Source organism: Euleptes europaea, chromosome 6, assembly GCF_029931775.1.
Source record: "Euleptes europaea isolate rEulEur1 chromosome 6, rEulEur1.hap1, whole genome shotgun sequence".
Classification (NCBI taxonomy): domain Eukaryota; kingdom Metazoa; phylum Chordata; class Lepidosauria; order Squamata; family Sphaerodactylidae; genus Euleptes; species Euleptes europaea.
In genome coordinates, this window is record NC_079317.1 from 79,228,421 (window position 1) to 79,250,806 (window position 22,386).

Below are 22,386 nucleotides of genomic sequence, written 5' to 3' on the forward strand. Positions count from 1 at the left end.
CCACAGCACCTAATATAATAGGCATGCTCCTCCGATACTAGAGAGAACAGGTATGTAGCATGACTAGTATCCATTTTAACTAATAGCCATGAATACCCCTTTCCTCCATGAACATGTCCACTCCCCTCTTAAAGCCCTCCAAGCTGGCAGCCATCACCACATCCTGGGGCAGGGAGTTCCACAATTTAACTATGTGTTGTGTGAAAAAAGACTTCCTTTTATCTGTTTTGAATCTCTCACCCTCCAGCTTTAGCAGATGACCCCATGTTCTAGTATTATGGGAGAGGGAGAAAAACTTCTCCCTGTCCACTCTCTCCAAACCATGCATAATTTTATAGACCTCTATCATGTCTCCCCTCATCCGCCTTCTTTCCAAGCTAAACAGCCCTAAACATCTTAACCGCTCCCCATAGGACAGTTGCTCTAGTCCCCTAATCATTTTGGTTGCTCTTTTCTGCACCTTCTCAAGCTCTGTAATATCCTTTTTTAGGTGCGGTTCCTTTCCACAGAGTGAAACCAGGGATTCTGTAGCTTGCCAGAGTGCCTCACCCCGCCTCTGCATTTTATTGTGTGCGGGTGACATGGCCACACCAACATCTGGTGGCAGCAGTGGCCACCGCCAGCCTAAATGGACCATGGCTGAGAAGGCACCAGATGACATGGGGGAATCTGGCCCCTTGCCCCACAGCTGGTGCAGCCCATCCCCCCTTCCTCTTGTCCATGTGGGTGGTGATGAAGCAGGAGCGGCTGGAGTGCCACCGAGAGTGTCACTTGCAATGGGACTTGGACCCTTTAAGTGTGTGTGAGGGGGTGCCACTAGTGAGCAAGCATCCCTGGCCCTGCCCATTGGCTGAGACGGGCACTAGGCTCGGCCCCCATGTCTGGAGACCCGATTGGTTCTGGCTGCCCTGTCCATCATGGCCTCGTCACCTTGCCACAACACCTTCAAGGAGTGCAGCAGCTCAGTTGCTGGGGACACTAACACGGTTGCAGCCAACAAAAGCCAAAAAATAACACCTTTTTCCTGCCAGCTGCCACATAACCGTAGGGACCAGACTAGTGGCACCATAGTTACTTTGTGACTAGCTGCTGCAGCACAGGTACACTTCAGGATTGCTCTGCCTGACTGGAAAGGGCAGCCACGAAGGAGCTGGAAAAGATCTCTAAGGTTAAGGATGAGTCACTGGTGACCAAGATCAGAATAATGTATACTATAATATTCCCCATTACTATGTATAGGTGTGAAACTTGGACAATTTAGAAAGCCAACAGGAAGAAAACTAATTCATTTGAAAAGTAAACCGAGGCTATCATACTTTGGTCACATGATGAGAAGACAAGAGTCACTGGAAAAGACAATCATGCTAGGAAAAGTTGAAGGGAGCAGGAAAAGAAGAAGACCCAACACGGGAAAGGAGGCCACCGCCCTCAGTCTACAAAACCTGAGCAACACTGTTAGTGATAGGACGCTTTGGAGGCCAGTAATACATAGGGTCGCCGTAAGTCAGAAGCGATTTGACGACGCTTAACTCAACCACGCATAAACATTATACCAATCATTCTGAGCGAATGTGTGTGTTTCTTGCGTTCAAGAATCTTCCTGGTGCAGGTGACATTTTTAAACGTTTTAGAGGAACTGTGAGCTTTCCCGCTGAAGGCACTTGCCCGACAGCCTAACCGAGCCTTGGGCTCTGAAGTTCCTTTTTTAGATCTATGATTCTTCTCTCCATCTAACTTATCCTCCCCTTCTCCAGCTCTGGGCTACAGGACAAGACTTCTGTACTTTTCACAAGCATGATGAAGAGGAAATTTAACTATGAGCAGCTTCATTTATCACTGAAGCATTATGGATGAGAATAAGCAGCAATGTCCTTCGGTGTGAAAGCTGGACATTGAAGAAAGCGGATAAGAAGAAAGTAGATTCCTTTGAAATGTGGTGTTGGAGGAGAGCGTTACAGATTCCGTGGACTGCCAAAAAAACAAATCAGTGAGTTATAAATCAAATCAAGCCTGAACTGACCCTAGAAGCTAAAATGACTAAACTGAGGCTGTCGTATTTTGGTGACATTATGAGAAGACAAGAGTCACTAGAGTCATGCTAGGAAAAGTTGAGGGCAGCAGGAAAAGAGGAGGACCCAATAAGAGATGGATTGACTCAGTGAAGGAAGCCACAGCCCTCAATTTGCAAGATCTGAGCAAGGCTGTCAAATATATAGGACATTTTGGAGGACACTGATTCATAGGGTCGCCATGAGTCAGAAGCGACTTGACCGCACTTAACACACACACCTTCGGAGGTTCTTTCTTCTGCCTGTATGCAGAAACCCTCCTCTGCTTTCAGTCTGTAACGTATCACAGTCATTTTTGGGCCCTAGGCAAGGCTAACTACAAGTGCCCCCCCTTTGCTAACCAATTTTTTTTTTTTTTAAAAAAAAGACTCCTTGCAGAAAAACAAAAGCACAAAACCTTTTATAGGACGTTGTTATTAACTATTCCAAAGCACTGTTGCGGTACTTACCTTAAAATAAAAAATATATAAATTGTCGAAGGCTTTCACGGTCAGAGTTCATTGGTTCTTGTAGGTCAGGGGTGGGGAACCTTTTTCCTGCCAAGGGCCATTTGCACATTTATAACATCATTTGGGGGCCATACCAGGTGTAGATCTCTGAGTGGGGGGGAGAGGCTAGAGTTGCCAGGTCACCGGCCACCACATGGAAGTTGGAAACCCCAGGGGAGGTCATGCAGAAAAGGCCTGGAGGGCGCCCCCACTCCCCTGGTTTTCCCCCTCCCAGGCAGGAGGGCAGCCAGCAGTGGGCCCGAGCAAATGAGGCGCCAGGGGGTGCAGCCTGCGGTCGATCGGCAAGGGAGGAAGGGATGAAAGGGAGGAAGGAAGGAAAACAGAGAAAGAAGAAAAGGGAGAGAGGGAGAAAAAATGGAAAGGAGGGAGAAAGAAAAAGACAGAGGAAGACAGACACAGAAAGAGACAGAAAGAGAGGGAGAGAGAAAAGCCTTTCCCCACACACACACACACCTGCCGGCCCCATGCAACCGGGCCCCAGGCTCCATGCCTTCCCCCCCCCAGAGTCCACAAAAGGCCCCCTGAACCTCGATCGGCTCCTGTGCGCATGCTCTGCCGCCGGGAGCCACGGGCCTCTTCCCCCCCCTCGCTGTTCAACAGGCAACAGGCAGCTAGAGGGGCTTACAGTGTGACCCGGCGTTCCTGCACGCTGCGGCAATAGGGGGCAGCCTTGGGGAAGCATCCCTCCCCCTCCTCTGGCCGACCAACACCAGTCGGTGAGAGGAGGTCCAAAGGGCACCACAGTGCCCCTGCAAGCCATGGCCCCAGGAACACCCTCGGGGAGAGCCGCCCTGTGCCGTGCCTCAGCGGCAGGGCCCTGGAGCTCCCGAGGGCCACAAAAAATGTCCTCGGGGGCCGCATTCGGCCCTCGGGCCTGAGGTTCCCCATCCCTGTTGTAGGTTATCCGGGCTGTGTGACCGTGGTCTTGGTGTTTTCTTTCCTGACGTTTCGCCAGCAGCTGTGGCAGGAATCTTCAGAGGAGTAACGCTGAAGGACAGTGTCTCTCAGTGTCAAGTGTGTAGGAAGAGTAATATATAGTCAGAAAGGGGGTTGGGTTTGAGCTGAGTCATTACCTTTGATACTTTTTGCAGGACAATGACTCAGCTCAAACCCAACCCCCTTCTGACTATATATTACTCTTCCTACACACTTGACACTGAGAGACACTGTCCTTCAGCGTTACTCCTCTGAAGATGCCTGCCACAGCTGCTGGCGAAACGTCAGGAAAGAAAACACCAAGACCACAGTCACACAGCCCGGATAACCTACAAGAACCAATATATAAATTGTCAGTTGCATTTTTTTCCTTCCAAGAAACCAATCAGTTTAAAACTGTGCACCCTCAGGCCAGGTCTGCGCCCTAGGCGACCGCCTAGTTCGCCTAATGGCAGCACCGGCCCTGAGCACAGGACTGCTTCTTACTTGTCCTCATCCTTGGATAGGATCATTCGCAGTGGGTAGCCGTGTTAGTCTGCCTGAAGTAGTAGAAAAGGGCAAGAGTCCAGTAGCACCTTAAAGACTAACGGAAATATTTTCTGGTAGGGTTTGAGCTTTCGTGTGCCACAGCTCACTTCTTCAGATGAATGAAGGTCCTCCAAAATGTCCTGTCTTCGACAGCCCTGCTCAGATCTTGCAAATTGAAGGCCGTGGCTTCCTTTATTGAGTCCATCCATCTCTTGTTGGGTCTTCCTCTTTTCCTGCTGCCCTCCACTTTTCCTGGCATGACTGTCTTTTCCAGTAGTAGAAAAGGGTGAGAGTCCAGGAGCACCTTAAAGACTAACGGAAATATTTTCTGGTAGGGTATGAGCTTTCGTGAGCCACAGCTCACTTCTTCAGATATAGCTAGAATGACATTCTGCTACTTGGATAGGATCAGAAACAGCGAGCGCAATTTTCATGATTGCACGGGCAGCAAAAAAAAGGGGGGTCTGCGCCTGGCTGGGATGTTAAATAGCCAATAGGCGCGGCCCCCGGCCAATAAGGGGAGCCGCTGCTAGTAGGCGCCGCCCTTTTCTCTTGCAAGGGAGCCGCTAGGAGGCAGCGGCGCTCCTGTCCTGCTCGGGGGACCCATCCACCTGGTCATGATGGCCACCGTGAAGGAGAAGGCGGCAGCTTTGAATCTCTGCCCTCTCTATAGCCCGGCCAACAAGCCTCCAGGTAAGGGCGGGCTCGGGGGTTGCATTCTCCGTCGGGGAAGAGCGAGTCCCCGGGAGGTGCTTTTGCAAGAAGGGTGCGAAGGAGCTGGCTGCCTATGGAGGAGGGAGTTGCTGCCGGCCCCTTTCACTCACCTGCCTCATTCTCAGCCCACCGCAGAAGAAGTGGCCGCCGCAAAGGCTGCGCGGGGCACGTTTCTCTCCGGTTTTGATGGGCGGCTCCGACAAGATCGTTGTTGCGGCGCTCTGGGGCTTGCTTTGCTCCAGCTTGTGCGTGCCGGGTTGGCTTAGTTAGCAGTGAACACAAGGCAACGATCGCTTAAGGCTATGCAGTAGCCCAGCAGATTGGGAATTTGTATTCTGCGAACTGTCTTTATTCTGCGAACTGTATTTCTCCTTATACCTAATGTATGTGCTTTCTGACGGACTGGTTTTACCCGACTTTTGCTCTTATTAAGCACTTCCATTTTAATAACGTACTGCTTTCGTTCGGCTTGATGTTAATTAGCTACGTACCTTTGCATTTCCCCGTCATTTTAAGTATCTAAATTTTAATCGTATTTTGTACTTGTTTTACTTTATATTATTCAGTTTGATGGTCTGTGACTGCAAATAAAATGATGATGAGTGTGTATGTGGGACTTATTTTTTCCTAGTTACTAATGGGGGGCACTCTTTCTCTCCCCTAGCTATGAGGTAGTCGTGGCTGAGAGACTGCAGTTGGCTTGCGTGCTGTTTTGTGTCCTTTTAGTTTAGCCATACTAAAAGGTATTATATGGCTTTTGTGTTTGGATTTTTCTTTCGCCTACCACGTCTGTGTGGCGCCTCTGTCTTATTGGCTCAAGGTTACCCAGGGAGCTTGGGTACCACCTTGGGGCTGAACCCCAGATTTCTCCTGGTTTGTAACTGCTGCACAATACTGCCTCTTCACCCCAAAAAAGCATTTGACTGGCCACTGTCGGAAGCAGAATGGTGTGCAAGAGAGACCTTTGGTCTAATCCTGCAGGACTTCCCCATATCTCTCCTCTCCTGTTTCTGGATGATAAATTAGCTGTAGTCCTTTCGGAAGGTCAGGCTAGTGTTATGTTGAGCTCTGATTTGGGTGTGGTTGGGAGTAGCTTTTCTGCCTCATCAGTTCAATTAACTTGGTGCTAGTTGGGTAAGGGTTCAGGCAAGTGTAGTTGTTTGCTAAGGTGGGTGTATACTTCTGCAGTGGCCTCTATTGGCAAGATAGAGTTCCCTGCTCCCTTCCTCCAAGTTCTGGTATTTTTGATGTTTCCTGACACTGGGGAGGTTAACCTTTGGCTTAATGTGCAGCACCGGTTGGATGCATCTCTTATTGACTTCCTTTCAAAGCTTGGCTGGAACCCTGTTAGTACTGTTGTTCAAGGAAACCAGCCTTTTTCACTTTCCCCTACTGGATGCCCTACAACTTTATGGTATTGTGGCATTCATTCTGTGAAAAGCCTTCATTTCTTTTGGGCTGTTCCTCCACCAAACTTACATGGCTCACCACAAATCCCTTGTGGTCACAGGTTTTATCACCTTGCTTAAAGAGATATATTGTAAAACTATGAATACATTGCTGTTTATGTAAAATGTGTGAAGCTGCTAATTAGAGCAGATAATTAGAGATGCAAAAAAAGATTTTGAGGGGCTTATTGCTAAACACATCAATAAGAAATTCTTTAAGTATATTAGGAGTGGGAAACCAGCTAGGGAAGCAGTTGGACCATTGGATGACAATGGGAGTAAAGGAACTGTAAAGGAGGATAAAGCGACTGCTGAAAAACTAAATGAATTCTTCTCATCTGTCTTCACTGTTGAAGATACAGGGCAGATTCCTTCTCCTGAACAGAGATTTTGGAGAGGGGAAATGAGGAACTGAGGCAAATAGTGGTAACAAGGCAGGAAGTCCTAGAACGTCTAGACCCGTGTTGGCGAACCTATGGCACGCGTGCCACTTCCGGCACGCGTTGCCCTCTCTGCCGGCACGCGTGGTTCCTCCCAGCTGCTGGCCTTTCCGGCTCCGCCCCGCCCCGGATGGGGGAGGCTGTAGGCAGGCGGCTGCTCAGCTGGGCCGCGGGGGCTTTGAACCGCTCGGTTCAAAGCCCCCCTTTCCTGGACTCCTTGCCAAATTTTTCCACCCCAGCCTCAGTCCCGATCCCCCCCTGCCCAGAGCCGAGGGGGGGGCGGAGAACCCCCCCTCCCTGCTGCCTCCCGCGCCACTCCCGGGCCTGGCCGTGGGGGGAGAAATCCCTGCAGGGGGTGCGCGCATCAGGGCCTCCCGCTGCTCCTTCCCCGGCCGTTGAGCCGGGCCTCCTTGCCTCTCGCTGCCCGGAAGAGGGGAGCCCGTCGCCGCTTCCTCTCGCTGACGCTGTCGCGCCTCCTTCGGCGTCTGGTGCCCCTCCGCCCCCCCGGAGGGTGTTCCGCCCAGCCGCCCTTCTCACTCCCAGCAGCCGGCTGGCCGGCTGTCCCCCGCGGCCCTCTGGAGGGGCCCACGTGGAGGAGTAGGGTGCGCGCGTGCACACACACACATGTGTCAGGGGGGCTGGACTCCCCGCCTGCCAGAAGGCCCCCCACCCCTCTTCAGTTGGGCCGATTCAGGGGCGTCTGCCCTTTTTGCCTTTGGGGAACCTGCAGGGGAAAGGTAGGTGGTGGTGGTCGGCTCCTGTCTGGGGATGGTGTCGTCGGCGCTTCGCCCCCCTCCCCCCCCCGGCCAGGCGCCCAACTGTGGAGGTTTGTCGGCGGGTGGAGGAAAGGACGGGTGGGAGGGGCTTTTATCCTGCCGTCCTGACCCCTTTTCTCCCCCCGCGGGTGGTGGCTAGCCCCCGCCGGTGTCTGGGAAGTCCCGAGGTGGCCCGGGCTCAGGACAGGGGTTATTGGCCATTTGTGAATGGGAGGTTTTGCCTTGGACTTGCCACTGAGATGCACATTTACCCCATCCAGAGTCTCAAAACTGCATGGGGGGGGGTGTCTATTTGTGAAAGAGAGGTTTTGCCTTGGACTTGCCACTGAGATGCACATTTACCCCATCCAGAGTCTCAAAACTGCATGGGGGGGTGTCTATTTGTGAAAGAGAGGTTTTGCCTTGGACTTGCCACTGAGATGCACATTTACCCCATCCAGTCTCAAAACTGCATGGAGGGGGTGTCTATTTGTGAAAGAGAGGTTTTGCCTTGGACTTGCCACAGAGATGCACATTTACCCCATCCAGAGTCTCAAAACTGCATGGGGGGTGTCTATTTGTGAAAGAGAGGTTTTGCCTTGGACTTGCCACTGAGATGCACATTTACCCCATCCAGTCTCAAAACTGCATGGGGGGGGTGTCTATTTGTGAAAGAGAGGTTTTGCCTTGGACTTGCCACTGAGATGCACATTTACCCCATCCAGAGTCTCAAAACTGCATGGGGGGGGTGTCTATTTGTGAAAGAGAGGTTTTGCCTTGGACTTGCCACTGAGATGCACATTTACCCCATCCAGTCTCAAAACTGCATGGGGGGGGGTGTCTATTTGTGAAAGAGAGGTTTTGCCTTGGACTTGCCACTGAGATGCACATTTACCCCATCCAGAGTCTTAAAACTGCATGGGGGGGGGTGTCTATTTGTGAAAGAGAGGTTTTGCCTTGGACTTGCCACTGAGATGCACATTTACCCCATCCAGAGTCTCAAAACTGCATGGGGGGGTGTGTCTATTTGTGAAAGAGAGGTTTTGCCTTGGACTTGCCACTGAGATGCACATTTACCCCATCCAGAGTCTCAAAACTGCATGGGGGGTGTCTATTTGTGAAAGAGAGGTTTTGCCTTGGACTTGCCACTGAGATGCACATTTACCCCATCCAGAGTCTCAAAACTGCATGGGGGGGTGTCTATTTGTGAAAGAGAGGTTTTGCCTTGGACTTGCCACTGAGATGCACATTTACCCCATCCAGAGTCTCAAAACTGCATGGGGGGGTGTCTATTTGTGAAAGAGAGGTTTTGCCTTGGACTTGCCACTGAGATGCACATTTACCCCATCCAGAGTCTCAAAACTGCATGGGGGGTGTCTATTTGTGAAAGAGAGGTTTTGCCTTGGACTTGCCACTGAGATGCACATTTACCCCATCCAGTCTCAAAACTGCATGGGGGGGGGTGTCTATTTGTGAAAGAGAGGTTTTGCCTTGGACTTGCCACTGAGATGCACATTTACCCCATCCAGAGTCTCAAAACTGCATGGGGGGGGGTGTCTATTTGTGAAAGAGAGGTTTTGCCATGGACATTCCACTGAGATGCACATTTACCCCATCCAGAGTCTCAAAACTGCATGGGGGGGGTGTCTATTTGTGAAAGAGAGGTTTTGCCTTGGACTTGCCACTGAGATGCACATTTACCCCATCCAGAGTCTCAAAACTGCATGGGGGGGGGGTGTGTGTGTCTATTTGTGAAAGAGAGGTTTTGCCTTGGACTTGCCACTCAGATGCACAACTCAACAATAAGCCCCCCTGCAGAGTTTTGAGAATGCAGATGGGGAAAATGGTGTTTGTCAGTCATTGCCATGATTTAATTTTATGGATGACAAAGGATAGTACAGTTAGTTCTGAAAATGAAATCCTTAAAGTGTGGAATTCTCTGCCAAATAATTTTAAATCAATTAAAGCACTTGGGATTGCTTTCCTTACTTTGTTTGAATCATTTTATGCTTGTGAGCATAAGATGTTAACGTATGAGGGTTTTTTTCTAAACTAAAACCTCAGTATTCAGGTTAAATTGCCGTGCTGGCACTTTACGATGAATAAGTGGGTTTTGGGTTGCAGTTTGGGCACTCGGTCTCTAAAAGGTTCGCCATCACTGGTCTAGACAAACTGCAAACTAACAAGTCACAGGGACCAGACGGTATTCATCCTAGAGTTCTTCAAGAACTCAAATGGAAAATTGCTGAACTTCTAACAAAGATATGTAATATGTCCCTTCGATCAGCCTCTGTACCAGAGGACTGGAGAATGGCCAATGTAACACCCATTTATAAAAAAGGTTCCAGGGGGGACCCAGGAAATTACAGGCCAGTTAGCTTAACGTCTGTTCTGGGTAAATTAGTGGAAAGCATAATTAAAGATAAGAATTGTCAAGCATATAGAAGGGCAAGGTCTGCTGGGCAAAACCCAACATGGCTTCTGTAAGGGTAAGTCTTTTCTCACTAACCTATTAGAGTTTTTTGAAAGTGTCAGTAAGCATGTGGACAGGAATGAGCCTGTGGATATTGTGTATTTGGATTTCCAAAAAGCTCTTGACAAAGTCCCCCACCAAAGACTGCTAAGCAAACTTCATAGTCATGGGATAAGAGGACAAGTCCTCTTATGGATTGAGAGCTGGCTGAAAAATAGGAAGCAGAGAGTAGGAATTGTTTGTGGCTTCCTAGAGGCACCTGGTTGGCCACTGTGTGAACAGACTGCTGGACTTGATGGGCCTTGGTCTGATCCAGCAGGGCCTTTCTTATGTTCTTATGCTTTTCTTCACAATCCCTTTAGGAAGCTAATATGTATAAATGTGCAGGGACAGGTCTCTTGTGAACCCTTTTCCTGGAGATGGTATACTGTCTTCCCAGTTTGGGTTAGCTATTGGGAATCTGCCTGAATCTGAAGGCTGCAAATAAACATATCTGTCCCTGGAATTTATTGGCATCAATAAGAAGAGCTATAATGCTGCTGGCTACTCTTCTATAACATGTATATGGGAAATAAAAGAGCAGCTTCACTACATAATGTATGTATGCCATTCCATTATAATATTTGGCCTGTCACCATGTGGGAATGTTTTCACTTTCAGTCCCTTTAACTGGAGATGCTGTGGAATGAACCTGGGGCCTTCTGCATGCCTAGTAGATGCTCTACCATTGAGCCACAGCCCCTCCCCTATGTGTATGTTATATGCTGATAGCCACCCTGAGCCCGGCATTGCCGGGAAAGGGTGGGATATAAATCAAAATAAAGAAATAAATGTGTGCTTTTGAATTTGGTGGCATAATGGAATGCTATAAATTGGCCACAGGGAGCCTCCAACCCACTGAGCTGCTACCCTTGTTTTTAATTATTTATTACTATTCCTTGGGAGCAGTCTTATTTCTGGCCAGCTCATTAGTTCTGTACTCCCACCCTTATTATAAGCAATTAAACGGGTATATGTGCTAGGTAGGAACCCATTTGCTTTTTAAAAATGGCCATAATGTGTGTATGGTTTTGCTATAGATATTATGAGGTACAAATAGTAACCAGAACAATTGTTTATGGAATATGTTGCTTTTTCTACTGTTTATGGCCAAGGAAAAGTGTCACCCCAATGTCTTATATCTCTATTAGTTTCATTTGTATCTTACTCTTCTTCTAAGGAGCTCAGGGCAGTGTACATAACTCTCATGTTCTCCATTTTATCTTCACAACAACCCTGCAAGGTAGACAGGGCGCTGAGATTGTGACTGACCTAAAGTTACCCAGTCAGTTTTGTGGCTTGGATAGGAATTGGAACCTGGGTCTTTTTGGCCCTAGCCCAAAGTTCTGACCACCACATTAAGTAAGGTAAAGGTCCCCTGTGCAAGCACCAGGTCATTCCTGACCCATGGCACATCCCGACGTTTCCAAGGCAGACTTTGTTTGCGGGGTGGTTTGCCAGTGCCTTCCCCAGTCATCTTCCCTTTACCCCCAGCAAGCTGGGTACTCATTTCACCGACCTCGGAAGGATGGAAGGCTGAGTCAACCTTGAGCCGGCTACCTGAAACCAACTTCCGTTGGGATCGAACTCAGGTCCTGAGCAGAGCTTTTCACTGCAGTACTGCAGCTTAACACTCTGCGCCATGGGGCTCATTGGTTCTCTCATATTTTCCTAGCCTTCTCCCAATTAATACTAGGCAGAGACATCATTTCAGAAGCATCTATACAATTCCTTGTAATATTTTTCTGTATGGTTTTCCCCTACTCCCCCACGGCAAGTCCCACCTGACCTCCTTTTAAACCTGGAGAGCTTGGGGGCTGAACTTAGTGCATCTGCATGCAATTCATGTGCCACCTCCTAAGAACAAGTGGTTGTTTTTTACCCCAAAAAGTCCTAAACGGACTTCTTCCTGCCCATAGAATGACAGGTGAATATTAAAGAGCTAGATGAAATAAAGAGTTTTAATCTATTTCACAGGATATTTTATTGATCCTCCAAGTTCATAGTTTGTTAATGGCTTAGACTTAATTTATGGTAATACACAAGTATGTAATAAAAATGGTCAGCAATATGTAATATTTATGAGGGGGGAGTTATCTATTTGATTTGGAGATACTTACCTCAGATAGTCACAAGCTGTTCTGTTATTAACATCAACGGACTTTCTTTGGGGTTGTGGGGCATAACTATTATAACCCCCTGCAACAGCCAGTAGAGAAAGACATTTTTCATGGTGATGAGATAGTATGGTGTTACAGGCAAGTTTGTATCTCCTTGGTAAACTACACACTTTAGAAAGATTACCAAAGCTTAGGTTTTTGTTGTTTTTTAGAAAGCCCTCTAGAACTTTTTTAGAACTGTCACCAAGATGCATCTAGTAATTCTTCTGCATTGTTTGCTAGGTTTCAGTTTGGCGCAAAGACCATTTGGAGCCACGTATGTCTGGAGCAGCATTATCAATGCGCTCCAGACCCAAGTTGAAGTGAAAAAGCGGCGTCAAAACCTGAAATGCTATAATGACTGCTTTATTGGCTCCAATGCTGTGGATGTTGTCTATGCCCACCTTCTCCAGAACAAATACTTTGGAAAGGTGGATATTTGCCGGACTAAAGTTGTGAGACTCTGCCAGGCATTGATGGACTACAAGGTGTTTGAAGCAGTTTCTACCAGAGTCTTTGGGAAAGATAAACGGTCTGTGTTTGAAGATAGCAGCTGCAGTCTCTACCGGTTTTCAAATGAATCAAGCCAAGGGAATAGCCCCTCTGAGGAGGAGTGTGGCCGTTTTATACATCCAAGGTTAGTACCAATAAAAGTGTTGGAAGACTTAGAAGCTATATTTTTCTTTTCCCCTGGTTAACATACAATCTGATTATGTTGATTGAAACTCTACTTTGCCTAATAACTATTCTTAGGATTGTAGTCTGAGCCTGTGTACGTTTACTCAAGAGTGAGTCCTACATATTGCTATAGTTGGAATCACATTGACTAGTGAAGTAAATGGATCTATTCTTCTCTAAATAGCATGGAAATGCCTAAAGCCAGCGGGACTAATTCCATGTAGTGGCTGCAATCCCTAGAACAGTATATCCAGCCTTTAAAAGTAGGAAGTATGGCTGAAGAAGGAAATACTGCAATCATACGCTGTTGTTCGGGTCTTCTTCAATTGTTAATGATCTGTTCTGGTGGCACTCCCTCTGGCTCTTGTCCAGAAATTCAGGGGTCTGTATCCATGGGCTGTTTTGTGCATGTAATCAAGTAAACTCCAAGTTTACTAGGACTAGCCCAGGTGGATAATGATAGTCTGTTCATGGACTGAAGAACAGCTCCCCATTCTTTCTCAAAAGGTGATTGGTACTCTGGTTGACTTCCTGGCTGGGCATGAGCACAACCCTGAATTTGAATGGCAGTTCCCTGTCCTTGTGATCATGTATGCAGCAAAATAGATACATAAGCAGAAGATGGCTTTTGTCCTTCTGTTACCTTGGCTGGATTGATAGCCGGGGTCCACTAGGCCCATCAGTCACTAGAGCAGTGGTTCTCAACCTTTTTTTCCGACCGTGGCCCCCTTCCAACCTTGTTTCCTTCCTGTGGCCCCCCTGTCCTACCGGTAGAAAGGTAGCTATTTAAATGTTTTGTTTGTAAATAGCCAAGGAACAAAGAAGCATAAACAGCCACTCAAAATGCACACATGCAGTTCTTATTGGGAAACTGAAATTTACAAAAAATGCCCCACAAAAAGGGAATACAGCACGCTAATAAACTACAATGTTCACATACAAGGGAGAACAAAACTTCTATCACTTTTGCACAAGATTACAGTGATACAAAAATTCACAGTTGCAAACCATGCATACAAGTGCAATGAAGAAAGTCATGTGTTAGGTTTTCATGTGTTTGTTTTCTTCACTTCTCACTCCCCTCTGTGGCCCCCTAGTCTTGTGCCATGCCCCCCCCATTTATGCAGTTTTCACCTGTGGCCCCCTTGGAATATTCTGCCCCCCCGGGGGGGCTATATGGCCCCAGGTTGAGAACCACCGACCTAGAGCACCAGTCTTCACTGCAGCTGTAGATAACCACTATGCTAATCTAGGATAGGCATTGGCTTTTACTAATCTAGGATAGGCATTGGCTTTTACATTTCTGGCTTGTATTTTGTTCTTCATGTTCATTATACGTGAATTATTATTTGAAGTTAACTGTAGCATGACTGTACAATTTGAATCAATTGTATTTATGCAATTTCAGACCATGGTAATTAAAAATGGCAAAAAGGGGATATTGTTCTAGGTGTTCAAAAAACTGTTTTGTTTTTTTATTTTGTTGAACATATGAAGCTGCCCTATGAATTAGACCACTGACCCACTTCTACTCTGAATTGCATCAGCTATCTGTAGAGAATGTCTCTCCCCCGCCACCCCCCGTGAGATACCTTTAACTGGAGATGCCAGGGATTGAATCTAGGACCTTCTGCATACATGATACTAAGCCACAGCCAGTCCCAAAAGTAAATGTGGGGAAGGGGAGGAGATTGGCCTACTAGAATCCCTAACTATTTAAAGTATCCTGGCTTAGTGCTGTGGTGTACATGTCATAATACTCGATTCCTTCCTTCTAGGTAATGGCTCACATATTTAATCGCAATTTAATATGTAACTGTGGAATTCTGTTTGTGGAACAGGACTTCTGTTGTGGAAAAGTAAAACATTAGTGCTCCATACTTGGGGCTTAATCACATGGAATAATTCTGATTAAAGGGGGGGGTCTCCACTTTTTCAGTACGTACTTATTTGAGTGGAGATTCTAGTTTGTCATGGACTGTGCGTATGGAACCAGTGCATGCAAGCATGGAACACAAGGGTGTGATCTGGGGCATGTGGTGTAAGGCCTCTGACTAATATCCTTTTTGCTGTCAACTTCATTAAAATACTATTCCATGTGTCGTAAGTATATAAAGAAGCCTAGTTTGGATACATGATACCAGTGTAATAAGCTGAATATGATTCCTTGGTTGAATGTAATTTAGAGGAACTCTGTATTGGATAATGCCAAGCAGAATGTTTAATTAAAATAGCCACCTTGTTCATTTTGGTAAATGGAGACAGTGAAGAGAACATGAACTGAAACTGCTTTCTGGAAATTCTTAAGTCACATGGATGAGCAGAAGCTATAAAACCTATTAGACTCTTGCTGATTGAGGTAAAAACATGGGAAGGAATAGGAGAGCTAACAAGTACATGGCTAGTGTACACTTGGATTTCTAACTTGGATTTCTAAGATTGTCTCTGAAAACAGATCACAGGATTCTTCTTTTTTTGCACATCTGGGGTACTGAAAATTATCTTTTTGGGTATCTCAGGGTAAATTAAAGATAACTAAAAACTTTTTCCTGGGAGAAGTATATTTACAACCTGAATTGCTGACAGGTTGATCCTGTTGTGATTCGGAGATTTTTCTGTACTCCTTCACTGGCAAAAGTGGAGACTACAGCATATTGACTGTTTATTTCCGCAGTGGAGGTGTGTTATTTGATATGTCAGTCTTTATGGAAAGCAAAAATGCTTTTAGACTCTTTGAGTGCCTCCCCTCTCTCCCTCCTCTCTCTCATTTTTAAAGAACAAGTTCTTCCTTCATTACAGTCTATCTGCTGCTGTTGTGGCTGTTTCCATAAATAATGCGAATTACCTCTTGGGAAGTTAGCGCCAGTATTGTGTAGTGGTTAAGGTGTCAGACTAGGACCTGGGAAACCCAGGTTCGAGTCCTCACTCGCGCTATGGAAGCTTGCTGGGTGACCTTGGGCTAGTCACACACTCTCAGCCCTGACCATAGCTAGTATTTGGATGGGAGACCTCCAAGGAATACCTGGATGATGCAGAGGCAGGCAGTGGCAAACCACCTCTGAAGGTCTCCTGCCTTGAAACCCTATGGGGTGGCCATACGTCAGCTGTGACTTGATGGCAAAAAAACACAACAAAAAGGAAGTTTGGTTTTTCAAACATGGAGAAATGCACCAATCACACAAGGGCTTCAACTAGTTTTTTTTTTAATGCTGTGCTTTAATCACGAAGAGCCTTGCTAATATAATATAAGGGTCATCAATATCCAGTCCACCAATATTTTCAATAATTCACATTTACGAATGATTCTTATGCCACATGCAAATCCTCTGTTTAAGCCTGAAGATGCCTGGTTATGTACTTCTAATCACAAACGTAAGTAACTGTCCCAATTTCTCCTTATACTTAAACAAAAAAGTGGGTAAATCTACCCTTTACTGCTCTTGAGAGAAGTAATAATATGACAGTAAGTTAAGGGCACTACATGTCTTTGAGTTTCTTTTTCTGTTCTAATCTGAAAGCTTGAATGGGTGCTTTGAAAAGGCAAAACAATTGGATAGCAGAGTATTCAAAATGTGTGTCAACGGAGTTCACCAAACTATTGCTATGGGGCACTCTTCTAACAAGTGTGTGATTCAACCAAACTCCTTGTTTCAGGCAGGAGAAGAGAGCATTACTTAGCACACCAGTGAAACCTGAAAGCTTGGAGAACCTCTTGGAGAAGTTGAATCTAAAGCCTGCTAGTTTCCCTCAAGTAAACAACTTTTCAAGTTTGTCTCGTCAAGGTAAGTGACATAAAGATGGTACAATTGCTTGCAGCTATGGGAATGAACACCTGTTTGACTTGAAACTGGAGGGAACGTGTAAGCTAAGCTAAACTGATGTCGGTTATGAAATGCAGTGCTTAGACTACAAGAAGTAAATTGATTTGGTGTTTTTGCCTGAATTCTAATAGATATTCAGTCTGAAACTGAAGGGAAATACAGTTATTGAAAGAATTTATTTTGTCACGTGCTATTGTGCATGCACTCTTGAATTGCATCAGAGGCACTAAAGTCTGCTGTCTTTTTGGGAAGAGGGGGGAGTCTTTCCTTACCATATTTAATAACAAATTTGCACCCCAGGTTGGGTATATTTTGGGTAGCCAACTTCTTGCAAAGGCACCGCAGCTGTCAAAGGGGGTGGGAGCTTGAGTCATGTCCAGAGGGAAGTAGGAAGGCATGAAAGACTGGCATTGATGACTCCCTACGTCTTCAGTGATGAGTTTCTGTCTAGTCCCCAGCTTATTTTAATGGAGCAAAACAGCAAGGTATAGGACAGAAGGGGCAGGCTTACCGTACAGATGTGCTGTGGTGTTTCCTATAGTGGCACTTTTTTTCTGCTTCCAGCCTGACTTGTGGTACTCTTGTCAAAAAACTAGGCCACCAGTAGGCCTAACGTTTTTCCATTACTCAGTCATTAAAGTAAGAGCATTCTAATGCAATGCTGCCATCTCTTTCCTTTCCGGCTGAGCAAAAAGAAAATGGGTATTGCTTTGACTGCTTAAAAAACAACGACAACAGTATCTTAAAACCGAGTACTGATTGGGAAATGTAGCAAGGGGAGAAGTCATTAGATTTCAGTTATAGAATCTTTGATTGGGCAGGGACACTTGAAGCTAAGTGTATCATTGTTCAGCTCCAAAGGCCTTAAGAACAAGACCTTCTTTCATCACGGATCCCTATTAGCATGATTTATGTGATCAGACCCTCAGCCTGGCAAAGATCACTTGCAAGTTACACAGGAAAGTATGTAAAGCATTTGGGGTATGTCCAAGCACAATTCTCTTTAACACTTGGAAATGAAGTGCTACAGAAAGGACTATGGGACGCCATCTTTTCACTCTGAAGTATACTTGTAAGGAAACTTAGGAATTGAGTCCCTTCTGGCTGTAAAGTACTAGATCTCTTAACCTAAAATACTGCAATCTCAGATTACTCATTGATTCTCAGACAACTTTGTTTACTTGATCTTGCTGTTTGGTTTGTGTTCTCTCTGCGCCCCTTCCAGTTATTAATGAAGTCTGGAGAGAGCAAACAGTTGTCCGCCTCCTACAGCTTATTGATCTTCCACTTCTGGACTCTTTGCTTGAGTATGGAGAGACAGCAGCCAGATTTCCACAAGCCCAGCAGGAGGAGAAATGTAGAGTCACAAGCAATTGCCTGGACAGAGAGATTCTGAAAGCTTTTGGTGACTCTCAGTAGGTATATATTTGTACAGGAAGACAAAAATACTGACTTGCACACATAGTCACTTTATGTGAACTTAATTTCCAAACTGTGTTGGGTTTCGAATTGTTAGCAGTGTACCAAAACAGACAGACGTGCAGGGAACAAATATGAGATGGTCCATCATAACCGAGGACCTTAAGTGCCACTGAAGTCAAGAGGATATGTTCCATTTATTTTGATGACACTTGGTGATAACTGACTTCACCTGCATTGGGGCCAGTGTCTCGGAAAACATGCAGCTTTTAAGATGTATGTATTTTCACTTTCTAGGGCAGATGAATGGCTGTCAGCAGCAATAGATTGTTTGGATTATCTGCCTGATCAGATGGTGGTTGATGTCAGCCGAAGTTTGCCTGATAGACCCGACATGACACATGTGGGGAAACTGCTCCTCTTTGATATCATTGGTAGATACTACAGTCAAAAGAAGGAACCACTCTTAAGTCATGCCCCTGATATCCATCTGGGAATTGCAGATAAGCTAGGTAAGTGCAATTAAGTACACCTGATGCAGGTAAGTGAAGGCCAGGTATTTCGGCAAATATCACTATATCTAATTTTTAAGATGGCCCCATCTGTGGATGGAAATTAGGGCATAGACAGTTATCTCCTTTTGTTTTAAATTTTCCCCCTCAACCACAATGATCACTCCTGAGACTTTTTACTTGTCTCTTGTTTGTTTGTTTTTGTCCCACACTTAAGATGGTTAGGGGATCTGTCAAAAAAAAAAAAAAACCCTCTTTCTTTATAGAAGGCAGAAATATGGCACAAGAGAGGCTTATTGAAACAAAAACTCAAAATTGTTTTGTTGCTTTTGAGAAGAAATGGAAAAGTCAGGTTTGCAGGGAGGTTTCCAAAAATAAACTAGGCAGGTTAACAAAACTACAGGAATGAGGAAATTTAGTATGTTTAGAAAGCAATAGATGTTTTGTAATCAGAATGTATCTGATGTTGTTCATGGACAGGTGTTGATACTTCAGATAAGTGCTAAGATAGAGTTCAATTGTCAGTCACTGTTTAATTGAATAAACATAAGCTTTTTTACACAATAGTTCTTATGTTGGAGGAGTTAGCAACAAACATACAATTTCCCCCAGTTTTCTTGCCTGCAATATAAAGCTGCTGGGAATGTTCAGTGTGCTTGAAGACATGCTCTTAGCTTACATGGAGGCAATGATGAAGCCCTGTAGGCTTGCCCAATTGCCCGGATGAACTTGATACTCATCCTAGTCTATAAATAGGGATCCTCTGCACAGTTCTAGGTGAGAGGTGATTCCTTTCTTAAAATATTCAGGTTTATGAAACAAGATTTTTTTAAATACATATGTTAGCCTAATGGTAATTGGTGTGTGTCCTTACTAGCAGACTTGACCAGCAGTAATGGGGCAAGTTGTTGGTTATCTAAACAGAACAGCAATGTAATGTGGGTGTTTTGTCATCAACAGCATTGTTCTTTTTTTTTTGTTGTTCCAGTAAATGGAAAGACTGATCAAGCTCTGGAAGCAGTTCAGCTCTACTTGAAGTTGTTGGATAACTCCACAAGAGAGGAGTTCAGGCGGCTGCTGTATTTCATGGCTGTCGTAGCTCAGGATTCTGAGCTCAAGCTGCAAAAAGAGGCAAGTGTGATCACTTGGGCCCCCTTCCAATGTTACATTTAGAGGAAATGTTCACTGCAGGGTAGGGGCTGTGGCTTAGTAGTAGAGCATCTGCATGGCACGCAGAAGGTCCCATGTTCAGTCCCTGGTATCTCCAGTTTAAAAGGTCATGTAGTAGATCTCAGTCTGAGACTCTGAAGAGCCGCTGGCAGTCTGAATAAGCAATACTGACTTTGATGAATTAACAGTTTGATTCAGCATCATGTGTTCCCTGTGGCTGTTTCCAGTGCTTCTGACAGTTTTTGATGTCGAACCTTCTGTGACAGGAGCTTCTGCTGCAGCTCCTTGCTATGTCAGTATAACCAACCCCCACCCCTCCCCGGAACTGAAGTATTGCTGGAGTAAAAAGAAAACACAGCATGAGCTCCACCCACACAGTCTTGATTTCTACTACTGCTGTCCAAGGAGATGGTCTGAAGGCACATGACGTAGTATGGTGAAGCTAAGCAAGTTTGAGTCTGGCCTGTAGATGGGAGGGTGACCTTGGAACATAATGTACGCTATCTTGAGTTACTGATTTTTTGGAGTGTAAGGAGGATGGTATAGAAATGTAACAATAACACTAGAAGGCGTCATGTTTCATTCTTACTTCAGGAAGATCAAGGTGTCAAAAGGCCCATTTTCAACCAGAGGCCCATTTTCAACCAGAGAAACCCAGCAGGCAATAAAGATGCCTCCGCTCATGCCAAGTTAAAATTCGCCCACAATAGCAATAAGCTTATGCCCCTGGACAGTAACCATTCTTTCACAAAGTAATGGGAAATTATTCTCTGGGCTCTTCCTTCTGGATGGAGAACACGCCTCTCTGCTAGGGTTGCCAACTGCCAGGTAGTTACAGGAGTGAGAATTGTTAACAAAGTGCAAAAAACCTTTTATATCGAATGCTACTAATTAAACAACACAACAATTATATGCAACATATAATGTCCACTATCCTATAAATATAACACGGTGCAGCAATTGTGTCAACCTCAGTTATATGGATTTCTCAAAGTGTCTCTTGCAGAGTACATGATCTTTTCTCCCCCAACCCATCCTCACAACCTCCCTGTGAGGTAGGCTAGGCTGAAGTATACTGACTGGCTTGGGGTCATCCATTGAGCTTCATGGCAGACTGGGATTTGAACCTGGGTTTTCCTGTAACCACTCTGACATCCTGATCACTACTACACGCTGGCCTCTATGATGGGCCTTAGGATAGAATTCTGCATGCCCTTCAGTAGAAGTTCTGTTTCCTTTGTTCTGTAGAGTGACAACCGGATGGTTGTGAAAAGACATTTCTCTAAAGCCATAGTGAACAACAAAACACTATCTAAAGGGAAAACGGACCTTTTGGTTTTGTTCTTGGTTGACTATCAAAAAGATGTCTTAAAGGTAAGTGCCTGAAAGTTCTTTTTTCCTCATGTTGTAATTGTATAATCTACCTAAATTTCAATGACTGAAATAAGCTGTTGTCTCCTTTGCTCAAGATCCCAGGGACATTGCATAAAATGGTTAGTGACAAGCTTGTGGCTCTACAGCAAGGGAAAGATTCCAGCTTGGGTTCAGGTAACCTTGGCCTTAACTCTTCAATCACTTAAAATGCTTTAATAAGCCTAAACTCTCTTATTCCATATAATTTGGATCAGGATACTTGATACAGGAGGTACGAAATGATAAAATGGATGCTTAAAACAGAAGTAACAGACTTTACTATAGCATAGTGCAGGGGTCCCCAACCTTTTTGAACAGGTAGACACTTTTGAAATTCTGGCCCAAGGTGGGGGGCACAATCACAAAATGGCTGCCAAAGAAGGCAGAGCTAATCATAAAATAGCTGCTGCAGGAGGACCATAAAACGTCAGGGAGTGAGGTTATACTTAACTCTAATCATAGCAATTCGACATTTCAGGCAGAAGTTCTGTTTGGCTGTGCCGATCCTAAGGCATCCTGTTAATCAGCAGCCTACTGGGCAGACATCCCACCACGCCTCTCCCACTTTCTAAAAGCAAGTGGTGGCACCAGGAAAGGTGTCAGCGGGTGCCCCATAGGGGACCCCCGGCATAAAGCTTCATATGGTGGGGCCCAGTGCATGATGCACTGGGGCCTGCAAACAGCATAACACTACATATTAGTCAAGTTTTCTAGACCAAGATGAAGTTACCACCATGAGCTGGAAATTTCTGGTACAATAAATTTGCAAAGTAGCCATAGGCAAGGTCTCCACTCTGTAATATAGGGATAGCCCTGGCATACCAGTGTTGCTTTATAGATTACAGAGCTAACATACATCTGAAGCAATTTGAGCACTTCAGGAAAATGCTATATAAATGCATAGCACTACTGTTAGTTTTTAATGAATGTTTTAAAACTTTCTTTAGCATATACCTTCTGCCAAAGGCTTGATGAGGGCGAGTATCACTACAGTGCCCAGAAGACTACAAAAGATGAACTCCTAACTTTGCTAAAAACCATTGATGAAGACACGAGTCTCTCCGCCAAAGAGAGAAAAAAATTGCTGGATCAATTCTATGCTACTAATCCGGCAATATTTTTGCAGTATTTTGGTGACAGGACTACAGATGGGGCTGTGTAACTTCAAACATGGCAGGAAACTTTTTTAAACACTGTTTTTCAGCTCTTGTATTAAATAAAATTGTTTTTTGTCAATATAGAAATAACTCACCTGTAATTTTTTTAAATTAAAGCTGTTTATTTGAAATGCTTGAATTCTGCA

The 22,386-nt window shown here is 45.3% G+C and overlaps 1 protein-coding gene across 1 annotated transcript; it reads left to right on the forward strand.

The window, feature by feature from the left end:
- Positions 1-4,659: 4,659 nt before the first annotated feature.
- Positions 4,660-22,275, forward strand: DEPDC7 (DEP domain containing 7). The gene is made up of 9 exons (XM_056851480.1): positions 4,660-4,735; positions 12,314-12,707; positions 16,403-16,530; positions 17,795-17,984; positions 18,286-18,500; positions 19,489-19,631; positions 20,919-21,044; positions 21,140-21,218; positions 22,031-22,275. The coding sequence occupies exons 1-9, from the start codon at positions 4,660-4,662 to the stop codon at positions 22,243-22,245; spliced, it is 1,566 nt and encodes a 521-aa protein (XP_056707458.1). The 3' UTR covers positions 22,246-22,275.
- The last annotated feature ends 111 nt before the right edge of the window (positions 22,276-22,386 follow it).